Raw genomic sequence first — 13406 nt, 5'->3', positions numbered from 1 at the left:
CCCACCTTGAGGACTAGAGTGAACAGTACCTATTTTAGCAAGATACAGGAAGCTAGAAGTTGGACGTAATGAAATCACATTAGATTGGTTCTGTAGTCGTGTTAATCTATTGTCATTACCGGTGGATGAGTCACACTCTCTAACTCGGACAACCTTACGCCTTAATTTCTTCTTCTTTTCTTTTCTTTTTTTTTTTTTTGAAAATAAAACCTAATTAAACAGGTATACTTAACATTTAATATATTTTATGTGTCGAGGGTATCTACTATTCAGAATAGACGGTCTGTCAACTACGTTAGGATACGTAGACTAAAGGAAAGGGAAAGATAAAAGGCAGGCAGTAGGTACTATTTAGACAGGAGACTGATTCTTGACATCCTACTACTACTAACGATTCGCTAAGTTATAGCTGAACATTCTCAATACAGGAGTCAACAGATATTCATGAGAAGGATGATATTGCCACAGAAGTCCGAGCACAACTTCTACAACTGCATAAGGAATTAAAACAGCTCTGCCGATATAAACTTGCCCAACACCCGGGGCTTCTCCGGATGTGAGAACTCCCTAACAGAAAAATAAGGGTAAAACTAAGTTTAAGAACCTCTAGGGCTCTGCCCTACCCACTAAGGTAATGGCAAGTACATATCTCACAGCCATACTCAGTCGCAGCAATAAGAGTCATCAGGCCGAATCGCTATTCGATCTGTGACAATCCTCAATAAAATAAGAAAAAGCTTAATTTAAGGTTTAAGTCTGTCCAGATTGGACAATGTAACCCTCCCACCGGCGATGAGTTAACATGACTGCAGAAACAATCTAATATATCCGTGTTATATTTAACTTTCAACCTCCTGTCTCTTACTAAAATGGGTACTATACACGTCACTTTCTGACACATTCTTTTCTATGAAAAGTTAAATATATCTATCTGTCTAAACGACTTTGACTAGCATACTTTTACAGCCTTCTGAGAAGATGTATCTTTATAATCGGATAGAACGGCTCGTCACGAATAAAGAATGATTCATCTCAGTCTTGGCCCATATCCTTGCGTGTAATGAATTTCACCAGTGAGGAATAGCCAAGAAGCAAAAAGGGAGAAACCTAAAATGTGTAGTATACTATTGCAATAGACAACTTGTTCCTTGTGGGGTTGTAACCAAGCAGACGAATATCAGCCCAACCTAGTTAGGGGATTGATAGGCCGGCCAGAACCCCATGGAGCCTCCAGGGTGAAGAATAAATGGTGCTTCCAGAAACAAATCAAATTTGTGTGACTACCCACCACAGCCGACTACTCTTCCCGTTGTGCTGTGGCTTTGGACCTTCCTTTTTATACTACTCTTTTCGCAGACGGACAGGCACAGTTTTGTCTAGGCTATTTCGCTTGATTTCAAAGTTCTGCACCTGAGAATCTCAGAGATGGTTTATAAAGCTCTTGTGAAATCCCCTGTTCCTACGCTTATGCAAGCTCGCAGTCGAATACACGGTCATTTGAGTTTACCTCAGTTAACATTTATTAAGTGTGGTAGCCTCTTGTCTGATTTCCAGCGAAGACACGAGCACAGCCCATCGTCAAAACAATGGCACAGGGACGGGAATAGGCACAGCCTATTCGGGCGAAAGATGGATGGACCTGAAAAATGCCTCCTACGGTTTCCTCACGGATACCAGGGACAAAGGCACCTGGATATGTTTACAGAGATACACGTTGAAAGCGTATTAAGTGGGCAGGTACTCGCACAATACGCGAGAAGGGCATGGCAACGGCTGCGCTACAAGCATCCAAGTATGGCTGCTCATTCCATTATTGACCGGCTGGAATACAAAAAGCCCACGCAGGTGGATTTGTGGGATTGGTTACAAGAGACCTTTATTGTACTTGACAAACCTCATGTCAGCGTATATGAGGTTATCAATGCGCCGCACAATCAACGAACTCCAACCATGTTCTTCCTCCTGCAATCCGCTACCTTCGTACTCTACGTCCCCCATCATTACAATGACGCACTCGGCATGGCAATCTTCTGCAACGATTTCCTTCAGGAGATATCGAAAGACGTGATCGAGCCTCAAAAGAACCCCCAGTTTGGGGACGAAGCTTCAAATCTAGCCCCTTGTCTCGAGGAAGTGGAATGTGTAGAGCCCACGCCGGAACACAGAGCAAAAGTCAGATCAGCCTTGAAGGATTTGTGGACCACCTCTGGTTCTCTGTCACCCAGAAGCACAACCCACGAAGTATTTCCCGGCAAGACTAACTGGCAAGACCTAATCCTGGATGACATCGAGACCTCTCGATTAGTTCACTCCGCGAAAGCAAATAATATCACGGTGACTCATGCCGTTCACGCGGCACTGGTCCAGGCAACGGCCACTCAAGACCAAAAATGCAGAAAGGATTTCCTCTCTGCAATATTTTTTAACCAGAGATCTTACACAGGTCAATATCCTGGCAAAATCTGCCTCGACTTCGCCTTGAGGATTGGAGTCTGGGGAATTAAAATTAGACCCCTGTGGTTCATGCTCACTGCCGACCTGTTGAAAGAAAAATATGAGTCGTTGAAAAATGAACATTATCCCACATCCCTAACCTGGTCAGAGTTTACCTCTCATTTCCTGAGTGGAAATTCCAACTCTATTGTGCACATTATCACTAGTCCGGGACGTTTGGATCGCTACGTTTCTATGGACTATGGCCCCATCCAGGTCAAGAATATTCACTTTATTCTTCAGCATCAAATGCAAGGGATAATTGCGATTATCCAGTCATTTGCCGGACGCCTCAGACTCAGGGTCGAGTATAACGAGTCCTATTTTCGTCAGGAAGATATTACGGGTTACTTAGCCCTTGTAAAAAGGGAGCTGTTCACTGGTATGCGGATGGTTGATATGATTTGAACGTTGACAGGGATATGCAGAAAGCATTCATATTCAATCAGACGAGAAAGAAGGTTATAGAATTTGGCCGATTGATTTGGGTTTCTTTTCATTTGCCTCAATCACTTACCATGTTAGTGTCATGACTTGCCAACAGCTAAGCCCTAGTATGCAAGCCCATAGTATGGCAGCTACCTCGAAGACTTTTGTATGTGCAGTAGGGATTAGACCTTCGGGTTCCTGGCTAATCAAATCATATCATAAGCGGGCATCTCGTCTTTTATGGTAATTTAGGAAGTAGTGGTTTACCCGTAGTCATAGATGTGACAGCCGATCAATATGATGATATTCGTGCTATCCTATCTAGAATTTCAAGCGTGAGGGGAAAGAAAATGAAGTGTTGTGGGGGAACACAAGATGTATGAGGCGAAATAGAACGCTTCGTACAAACAGCGCAAACATTGGTGAATTCGTCACAATAGACTTCATCCCAAGATAAAGCTTGTGGTTGCAATTTGAAAGCCGTAAAGTACCCCTCGTACTCCATCAAATGGAGTGGGATGTGCCAAATATTACAGTCATTGTCGAAGACGACAGGTTTTAATCTGCCCAATCCGGTACCTCTGGACTTGCTACTTCTGTTCAGAAATTTTATGAAAAAGTATAAGCTAAACAGGACAGTTATTATTATTGTGCTCTTTAATTAAGATATAGATAACCTATTATGGTAGACTACTCTACATATGATGAAATACTTCGGCCTTGATATGCTATAAGGAGCGTTAACAGAGTTCCTCCAGCCAGTTAGTTATAACAATAGCAAGTTGTATACGGTCCACCATAGGGGCCCCCTAGTAAAGCAGTGGGATTATGAAACTACCTATTTCAGGATGCTGGCAGAGCCCCTTAAAGGTCTGTTTAGAGCTCCAGTATTGAAACTATTAAGAACCCGCTATGGCTGAAGCTACTCCCCCACTCACGAATTCTTTGAAACTTGAGCGGGATGATTGGACGCGGATATTGACCCTTCGAAGCGCTGGTTCTACCTATCTTCAGATTGTTGATCATTTGCCTGATATTACCTACGGGCAGGTCCAATATACATGTTAATCTGAGACCTCTATAGTATGTAAACACGTAGCCCATTACCTAAGCTCTCGGATGCTGAGGTAAATAATCTTATTAATTTTATAATATCATCTAAACGCTCCTGTCGTCCTCCATACTAAGGTTATTCAAGGACACAATCTCAATATCTCTCAACACCCAATCTCGAGTGAACCAAGAAACGTGGCTATATTTCGATGACCTCTGCTTTCTGAGCGTACTGAGGGCATGCATTTAGCCTGGGAATTAGATCATGTCATTGGACATTAAAATAATGGAAGGAGCTCTTTAGGGCTGATGACACCTGGGTTAAACTTACTGGTGGATATAATAGAAGTCTCTATCTAACCCGTACACCAGCTGAAGTTCCCCATGGAGAGTGCCGTCGAACTTCACCACCAAGACGTCGTGACCGGATGTTTTGGTGTCCTTTTCATGGAAATACTAAAGGCCCTAGTCAGCTTTGGGAGAAAACCTTGTGTCCTATTAATACCCTAAGCTATTGCGAACCTACTGTGCCTATAAGACAATTATATACGTCAGGAGAAGGCAGAGTGTTAATATATTGACCCTGTTCTTATGCTACTTTCTCCTGGGCTCTATTTTGAGTATTCCATTCAGGGGCCAAATGATGAAGCCACGAACGAACTGCAGGACTGGGTGCATTATATGTATTTAAAGACACTCGACGGGAGTTTATACTTGGCAACTTTGGGTGATCTACGGGTATGCTGCCTTCTCTGTTTCCTTCCTCCCGCGGTCTCCGGAGGCGAATATGGCTAATCAAATCCGAACAGGAAATCCTGGATATTACGTGGCTTCTACAGATTGATTGATACTTAGCCATAAGGAGGGTGTCATCAATTGACCCACATTCTTTTGTCTATACGGCATTTCCCCCCAATGAACCCTCGGCTAACTGTGCTTTCCCTGACTTAGCATAATACGGAGAGAAAGTAGCAAGCTATCAGCTACACCATGAGAGCAGACTGAGCCGGTTACAATCCCTTCTGTAGACCTACAGAATAGGCAATGATCACATGTAGACCACTCTCGAATTGGAGAAGGCCTAGGATGGGGTGCTTATGGACTCCACTAGTAAATCAATATTTTTTTCTTGTCTTGTTAGACAATGCTCTCTTGACCACGTATCTCCCCTTGTGACAGTATCCTATATCGACATTTCTTTTCTCTCTCTCTCTCTTTGTTTGTACTATACTAAGCATCAAATCACCATTAGTATCTGTTACTGTACATCCGCAGACTACATCTTGCAGCTCTATCGCCAAAGTTCTTTCACATATTTGATTTCCGATGTCTTGCGTTTGCGTCTAGATACCACTTGCATCATCCTCCCCAACTCTAAGCAACACAATGCCATCACAAGAGACAACTCAAGGACAGGATAAACGTATCGCTTACCAGGTAGTAAATAACAGACATGAGGTATACATAATCTGCTCCTCTAGGCTGTATGAACCTTGGCTGACAATTAAACAGATGCACTATGAAGAAGCTACTCAGCTTGATGTGGATGGTAATATGAGTTATATCGGCAAAATGTGCGACGTGCAACCGTTTTTATCTACTCATCTTGCCTTTTGAATATACTGATGCCTGTTTAGGTTTTATTCCATCAGCTGTTGTATACCATACAATAACCGGACTCTTGGGTGTGGCGGAGCAAGAGAGAGGTGCAGTCGCTGTTATGCCCAGTGCTGCATGGCATGGTGCATGAACTGCTTCTGGGCAGCGAAATTTCACGTTAGATGCACTTTTTAGTCTATACATAACTGGTTGCATATCATCTACCGTCACGAGAACTTATGCCTGTAAACTTCGAGTTAACACACGTGGCTTTAGCTAATCTTCGTAGCCTAAATCTACGCCAAAAGTACTTAGAAGCAGGGATGTCCTTAAATTGTCTCTAGCAGAGATTCCTAATACCATCCTCTAGAATATTGTGCAAAGTTTCATGAACAACCTTCTATCTATGTAGGCGAACTGATACTTGGCCTGTGTGAACTTCTTAGCAACTCGCCAAATACTAATTGCAATAATTAGTCAAGTCTAGCAAATTAATAGTATTTTTTCTAATAAGAGAGATCTAAGATGAAGTCATGTATGGCTTGAATCCTAGATACTATAGGTGGCAATATTGCCCTTTCTTGCCTAAACTTTCTGTGCCTCAAACGGATTAATGGTAACCTGCAGACTTGCTACAGCACTTTAGCGTTATCGCTGTCCCTTGTATCCACATCTCCTGTCCAGAGATCGAAGCCTGCGTTCCACCCGGGCCTCGCCTGAAATGCCTTGCTTAGTGTCTATATTATGCTGGTTAGGCTGTTATCTCGGATTTGACCTGTCTGCTCGGGGAACGTGCTCAACAGCTATCTATTTTGGGAACCCTTTCAGTCCGTATTCGAGACCTAATGGTTATTACGTACTTGCAACTGAGGAAGAAAGCTTAAGGTACCAATGGATCCTCTCATGTGAGCTAATTAGCGTAACTGTCCTCGACTGCTTGTGTCCAAGGAATTTAGTTTGCTGATACAATAACTTCCGCGGTTGTCGCGCTTATTTCAAAGCTGTCCAAAAAGTTTGAACCAATCATTTCCAGGTCTCTACCATATTTAATAACAGGGTTTATAATTGTAATGGCGGCTATCTAGGATAATGGGAAAGTGCGAAGTTATAAGATGTAAAAATGGCGATTGAGAAGCCGCGTGACAGAATGTAAACCGCTATGTAACCATTAAAAAGCAGTACACGACGGATTTCCGCGCGTTGCATTGTACTAGTCCGTTGCTGAATAACGCTGCCCCAATTGTTCTTTACCATTTTTGTTTGCCCTTTTCTTCCGAACTTCAAGTGCAACCCCTTGAGCATACATGGACAGCACCTTCGCCTTGTCAGTCACTCAATCTCTGGAAGCACAACCCTGAATTCCCGACTATTCTCTTGTTTCTAGAATAAACTCAGTGGCACTTTAATGTCGTCAACTGGCCTACTCGAAGCCATTCAGTGTTCTAGTAAGATATCTTGTCTCTTTTACCGCCAGTATATCCATTACCATTTTCTCCGAAATTTTGATTAAGGAGCCTCTGCAAACTGCCCTGTTAGGTGAGGCCTACCGAATGTGTTCTTCGCTGTATAGCTCAATGTGACACTGAACGTACTCACAAGTAACCATTAATTGCTTATAGATTACTGTTCAGTGTGGTCTTTGCGTTATGCCTCCTATTCCTCCTATAACATAGATAATTATACGGCAACACTACTCGTCTTATCACTAACAATCGGTTAGGATAGCCAAGTATCAGATTCTGTTGCATCACTGGGAGATGAAAGTACGCCATCTGCAATAGAGGGAATCAACCATTGGCGAGAGACTCTAAAGGTAGAGAGGTGTCAGTGCACCTTCCTTGAACGTGCAATCTCCACAGCTACTCACTTGCACTCCGTAACAAAATATTGGTGCCCAACTGAGCAGATATCTTACCCTTCTCTTGTACCCTCAGGGAATGAAAAATGAAACGAAGTGGAATACTTTGTACTAAACAATCACCCGCTGTCAGCCACTCAGATAAGAATGATCAGCATCGGAAGAAATTATAAGTATCAGCGGTGGTCAGCGAACCAAATAGTGGAAATCACATTGGCCCAGTTCAACGTCAAATTGGTCGACAAATTCCCGCAAGGCGGGTATTTGCAAGTCATCTTCTGCTTATAGCTTCCAGAAGCATTTTATCTGTGCCACAAGTTATGAAGGATGACTTAGAAGAACTTGATTGAACATGCCCCCGGAGAGAGTCAGCACCAGTCAAGAAAAAATTTACTCCTAGGAAGTATACCGAACTATCCTCTCGCAACTCCAATGTCTTGCTATGTCAAGATAAAGTACGCATCAAAAGATTCAAGACAAGTACCGCCAATAGCTGTTCTGGTGCAATTGAGGACAAGAAGACACCGCAGTCACTTTCAAACAATATATTCCTAGCGGGAGTTACAAAGACGTATTCACAATATTCTTGATCAAATTAGGCAATATGTAAAAGGCTTCCGTTATAGGATCGGTCTATAACGGAAAGAGAAACAATGAACATAGCCCTGCAAGGTAACCATTGCACAAACTACCAAGGTAGGTCGTATTTCGTAGCCATCCGGTGAGTGTCAGGATGAGTTTCAACAAACGTAACAATATCCTGAAGGGCGTTTTTCGGGCCGCTTCCGTCCTTATACTCAGATGTCTGGTAGCCATAGATAAATCCATCAATAGCCGCTTCTTTAAGTAGATAGCTCACCATCTCAGTATCCCCTTCACCACTGGTCCAACTAAAGACCTTCCCAAGTTGGCCCTGATCTCGTTTCCAGCTGCCATACCTTAGTTCTGGGTAAAGGTTAACACCTTTACCAAGCCGTGAGTCTCCAAAGTCCATAATTCTCTGCTCCGCTGCAATAGCTATACTTGTGTTATCATACCAACCCAAAACACTATTCGTATCCCCGCTCAAAACAACCGCTTCGTTTGTATTCAGGCCCTCCCCAATCACCTTATAGCCACGACTTTCTGCTGTTTGAAAGAATCCATACAGTACTTTTATACCAGCTGATTCTAGGATCTCTCGAGCCAAATCCCGCAATGCTTCAATCGTGCAAGCCCAATTTTTCCTACAGAAATCAGGATTCTTGATATCGAGCCACACAAAGGATATATTATGACTGTTTTGAGCAATAAATTGAAAGATATTCCGTGCGGTGACGCCGGCACTGAGCAGTTTCCCATCATGGTCTGCCAACCAACCGAAATGCCAGGCAGTGAGATCGATCTCCAATGCATTTGCACCGTGGGAAATAGCAGCGGTGACTGCTTCAGGTCGGAGAACTCTGTGTGCGATTGCGTATATCGGTCGTTGGGCATCAACCTCTGCGGAGGTGACTGTTAGGCTGAGAACAGGGGCTAAGCATAAAGCACGAACAAGTGCCGGCAGGAAGGGCATCAGTGAATGGATTTATCCAACCCTGATGTAGACGAACAATGTGAGTGTTTAAGCCGATATTATATTATAGGGAACAATGGAATTTATAGCATGACTTGTAGCCCAAAAAGAAAACGCTGCCGCTCTCGTAAAGATTGGAGAAGGCTATACGAAATATTGAGGGGAGGAATTCATCACGGATATATGCGGAGTTATAAATTTCACTGTACTGGGGTAGAGTTATGTTCCTGTATACGTAGGGCCGGTAGTCGGCCTATTAAGGGGCTTGTCTACAGAGAATAGTATTGTTCCAAAGAAAAGTTATGCTCCTCCAAGGTCCGGTAGCGTGTCTATTCTGCGACAGTGCCACGTCCACTGTCGGTGAAACTCGGGTATACGTCGGGTTATTTTGATTTTCCCTCTGCTGTATTTTAGAATGCTTCTTATTCAACATCCCTGTGTTGTATTATTTCTAGCAACCCAGGAAAGTCAAAAGGAAAGAGAGAAGGGCCACACAAGCATCAGAATTTTCTTCCTGGCGCAATCAACTTTTGGAACACCGAGCGGCGGTAGAAAGTAGTTCCAGGAAGTCTCTTTTCTCCTACCATACCTGAGATACTTTTGAATGTACTTTCAAATTTCGTCCGTAGGCCCTGCCGCAGGCCGTTTAAGTTTAATATTCAGCACTCCACTAGGACATGAAACACTGCTTCCTTAGCCCGGAATTCGCACTTGCTACCTTCCCGGAAGCGATATAGCTTGCACTGTGTCACCAGCCATGAATGGTCGGTCCAATGTCGTGCGAGCATGTAGGCGCTAATTCGTGGCAGTGAGCTGTACGTCCGCCTGGTGTGGATCAAGGTCGGTCTCCTGTCTCAGGCTCTCCAGTCCTTCTCCCATATGAACAATACAGTGCTCCCGGAAACTCGTATTATCTTGACTTGGCTGACATTTACGCTATTCTTTTCACTTTGATATGAATGGAATTGAGCAAAGCAATTAACAGCTTCCTTATTCAATAGCTTTGTATAAAGGTACAAGAACTGCGCAGTCGCATGCTCACACCCGGATATAGATTGATCTTGTGAAGTAGTTGTTGACAAACCTCCTTGATGCCTCGTGGCGGACGGGTAGAAGTGATCCAAGTTGGGCTCGTGCTGCACTGCCATGAGGTCTAAAAAGCACTAGTGTTTAATATGGTAGGATTAGCAGTCATTTATTTCTCGTCTTTATTCGAGTAAGTCCTTATAGAGCTACAATACCATCAGGAGCAACGCAAAGAAGTTCTAGACAATGCGTGTGAGCGACGAAGCAAACCTGCCGCGTGGTAGATTGTTAAAGAAGAAACTTGACCAAAACAGGCCAACCCAGACTAATAACGATAGAACCAAGTAGAAACCAGGGCCAAATGGTGGAATGGTTATCTAGAAACCACATGACGTGTAACGTGTTGATGCATTTGCTACTGAAGTCTCCACTACTCCAATCGGAGGCTGTTTCAGCTTTCATTCCGATTGGCTCATCTAAACGCGGGCCTTTCCACATATTGTCCACCGGACCTTGTCCGAGCGGCTGAGTTCCACCGGACTCGAAAGTCGAGACTGCTCTCTTGCTTTCAGGCGGCTGATCCTACTAGCTTAGACCTAGGCAGGTGTTCCGGTTTACCCTGCTGGGACATGTGTTAAAGCAAAATTTGCTGGCCGGTTCTTCGATTATTATTGGCAAGCAGCATCCTAAATTAGTCGCTCCACCGTAGATGTCGGCGGGTCCTTAGCATAAACTGGCGGCTGGGCTATGGGCGCAGCGCCAGGAAAATACCAGGTAATTATCAAAAGGAAATACAATAGGGATTGGCACAAAAGTACACGTTAGTGAGATATGCGTAAGCTGGTCGCTGTTCCTTTCAGTGTTATTATCCCCAACCTCCCAGATATTTTCACTCAAACAACACCAGCGTCCACATTATCTCTATTATAACTGCAAAAAAAAAAAAAACAGAAAAGGTCTGGACCATCTTTCCCACTGCCCCAACTACACATAATACTGACTTACTCCTGCTAGACAAACGCCAACGATGAAGATCCCTCTCAGCCTTCTTTTGCTCCTTGGTTCTGTCTTTGTCGCCAGCAGCGTTCTGGTTCAGGCCCCAGGTGCCACTGAGAGAGAATGCGGGCGTCTTGGAGTTATGCACTATGACCCTGATGATCTTCCTGAAGGGTCTACTGCTGAAGATGTGCGCAAGTGTGCGGACCATCCCTTGAGCCACCTGAACTACTGGGGCTGGGGTGACTACTTGCCAAGATGGTTCCCTTGAAGATACACACGCCCCGCGGTCTCAGCGTGTTCCTTGGCGGTGTGTTTTCCATAAAATGTCCTACCTATCCGCATTGTAACTCCCAACTTGCGGGTAACCAAAGTTTGTGGCAGGCAGTTCGCGTGGAGCGTGGAACTTGTTGGTTTTACTGTGGCTGTTGGGTTGTATGGGTGTGATATACAGCTAGTTAGGGTTGAGCTTGCATGGACCTTCACTTTTTTAACCCTCTCAAAAGGGGCCTACTGGTGTTACTTTATGTGTTTGTGTGGAAAGATGATCGAATTACCTCATCTGAGTACAGCTAGTAGGGCCACGAGAACTCGCTTCTACGGGCAACAGTAAATGAAGAAAAGAGAACCAGTACAGTTCTGCTATATACTGCGCGTTGATCAATTTTTGCAACCCCAATTTCAAAGAAGTCCTACCGGGTGTTGGACTTGTCGAGCTCCCGCCCTTTCCGCAACTTGAGTACTTCCGCGACAATATTGTAATCTTCCAGTTACCTTGTCTCAAGCCTCCAATCTCCTCCTAGTATTGCTCAATTAAAGTCATTGCTCTTCTTGAGGAATTCCCTCCAACTGGTGGGACCCTCTTCCAGAATTTCAAGGCTCTTTTCCAGACTAGCACCGTTGAAGTATCCAGGCTCTTCGATGAAGAGGTGATTCTCCAAGAATTCCGCCGCAATTGTTGGCGGGTATGCTGCCTTGAAATCCTCTGGCGGAATCTGCAGATATTTCGCCTTCTGGCCAGTGATTTCCTGAAACTCCTCGACAATGCGTTCCGGGGTATAGTAATCAGTAGCGCCTAATACCTGCTTACCCAACAGCTTCTCACGATTCTTGATAATAGCTTTGATAAACTTGCCTGCCATTAAGGGTTAGGCGAGTATCAGAGCGTATAGTATTTGGATATAACTCACCAGTGTCTTCAGCAGCATCGAAGAGAGGGAACTTTGCTTGTTTGCTGACCGGGTAAGCAAGTATATAGGTCTCGTCATCGCCCTTGCGGAGCAGCATGCTATAGTTCGACATGAAATAGCCGGGGAGGAAGAATGTACAAGGCACCCCTGTCTTGCGAATGTACTTTTCAATTTCGGCTTTCCCATCGAAGTGGGGGACATGCTTTAGTCGGCCACCAGTGATCTTTTCCACAGGAAGCAAGGACGAAAAAATAATGTGCTTGACACCAGCATCCCTAGCTGCATCGGCGACAGCCTTACCCTGCATTACCTCAACCCCTGCTTGAGCAGAGTCCCAGTAGTTAGTCACGAGGAAGACGGTATGAGAGCCCTTAACTACATCAGCAACGGATAGCTTCGAGTTCAGGTCGGCCTGCGGAAGGAACAAAATTAGCTTTTAATGAATTGCTTTACGTCCTATGGGATAGCGCTTGGTGCTACTTACCTCTCTCAATTCGACCCCTAGTTTTGACAGTGACTGGGCAGCAGGCTTCGAGATGTCTCGTGTAATGGCTCGTATTTTGAAGTCCTTGGACAGCTCCGCGTCGGAAAGGACGTGATTGATGACCGATCCTCCTTGGTTACCTGTAGCACCGAAAACGGTGAGAATTTGAGGCATGATGGATGACTTCCTGTTAACAAGACGTTTTATAGCTGTTTTGAAATTGTTGGGTGATAATTGAAAATAGTTACATTCCCAAAGGCTTGTCTTTATATAAGAGGAATAATACAGTACTCGCAACCTTTACATTTACGCCAACAGCGGTGGCACCTCCTCCTCCGGTTCCGTAATGATTTAAAATCCAATGATGATTTGAAATGCAAAACAAGTACGTCGGGATCGCAGTGGAGTTGGTCGTAGACCAGTGTTTGTCAGCGGATATCTATAGTTATCGACGTAATTAATTCGAGACATATCAGACACATTGTTGAGCAACTATTTTTTTTTTTTTTTTTTGAAAAAAACCTCGGTGATATCCCTCTCGTCTGAGCAGTAAGGGTCCACGCTAATGGTTGCGCGGCGATTCCAGCTGACTGCACCAACCCCACCGTACCAATGTTTCTGAGTCAACGCAATAGGACTTCCCGTGCAACCCAGTTCCACGAGAATATTCAGTGCCTGTTCGCAGGATCGTCGTTTTCGAGCTCCGAAGTGGTTGGCAGGCAA

General features: G+C 44.3%; 4 protein-coding genes across 4 annotated transcripts; 2 read left to right on the top strand and 2 right to left on the bottom strand.

Moving 5' to 3' along the window:
- Nucleotides 1-1629: 1629 nt before the first annotated feature.
- BDW43DRAFT_315534 (uncharacterized protein) lies at nt 1630-2901 on the top strand (the record flags this gene model as incomplete). Its single annotated transcript, XM_032048094.1, has 1 exon — nt 1630-2901. One exon carries the CDS (start codon nt 1630-1632, stop codon nt 2899-2901), a length of 1272 nt encoding a protein of 423 aa, XP_031895734.1.
- Nucleotides 2902-8120: 5219 nt separating this feature from the next.
- Nucleotides 8121-8987, bottom strand: BDW43DRAFT_322538 (uncharacterized protein; the record flags this gene model as incomplete). The annotated part of the gene is made up of 1 exon (XM_032049579.1): nt 8121-8987. One exon carries the CDS (start codon nt 8985-8987, stop codon nt 8121-8123), a length of 867 nt encoding a protein of 288 aa, XP_031895733.1.
- Nucleotides 8988-10948: 1961 nt separating this feature from the next.
- BDW43DRAFT_289932 (uncharacterized protein) lies at nt 10949-11613 on the top strand. Its single transcript, XM_032043459.1, has 2 exons — nt 10949-10969; nt 11028-11613. Exon 2 carries the CDS (start codon nt 11041-11043, stop codon nt 11278-11280), a length of 240 nt encoding a protein of 79 aa, XP_031895732.1. The 5' UTR covers nt 10949-10969; nt 11028-11040; the 3' UTR covers nt 11281-11613.
- A 205-nt stretch (nt 11614-11818) lies between these two features.
- BDW43DRAFT_322537 (NmrA/HSCARG family protein) lies at nt 11819-12857 on the bottom strand (the record flags this gene model as incomplete). Its single annotated transcript, XM_032049578.1, has 3 exons — nt 11819-12144; nt 12200-12611; nt 12684-12857. The coding sequence occupies 3 exons, from the start codon at nt 12855-12857 to the stop codon at nt 11819-11821; spliced, it is 912 nt and encodes a 303-aa protein (XP_031895731.1).
- Nucleotides 12858-13406: the final 549 nt, after the last annotated feature.

The sequence above is a fragment of the Aspergillus alliaceus genome (genome assembly GCF_009176365.1).
Source record: "Aspergillus alliaceus strain CBS 536.65 unplaced genomic scaffold BDW43scaffold_59, whole genome shotgun sequence".
Taxonomy (NCBI): Eukaryota; Fungi; Ascomycota; class Eurotiomycetes; order Eurotiales; family Aspergillaceae; genus Aspergillus; species Aspergillus alliaceus.
Note: the sequence above shows the minus strand (reverse complement) of the source record. Positions and strands in the feature narration are given on the sequence as shown.

Coding starts and splice junctions, on each gene's coding strand:
- BDW43DRAFT_289932 (XM_032043459.1), top strand. CDS start 11,041: ATGAAGATCCCTCTCAGCCTTCTTTTGCTCCTTGGTTCTGTCTTTGTC.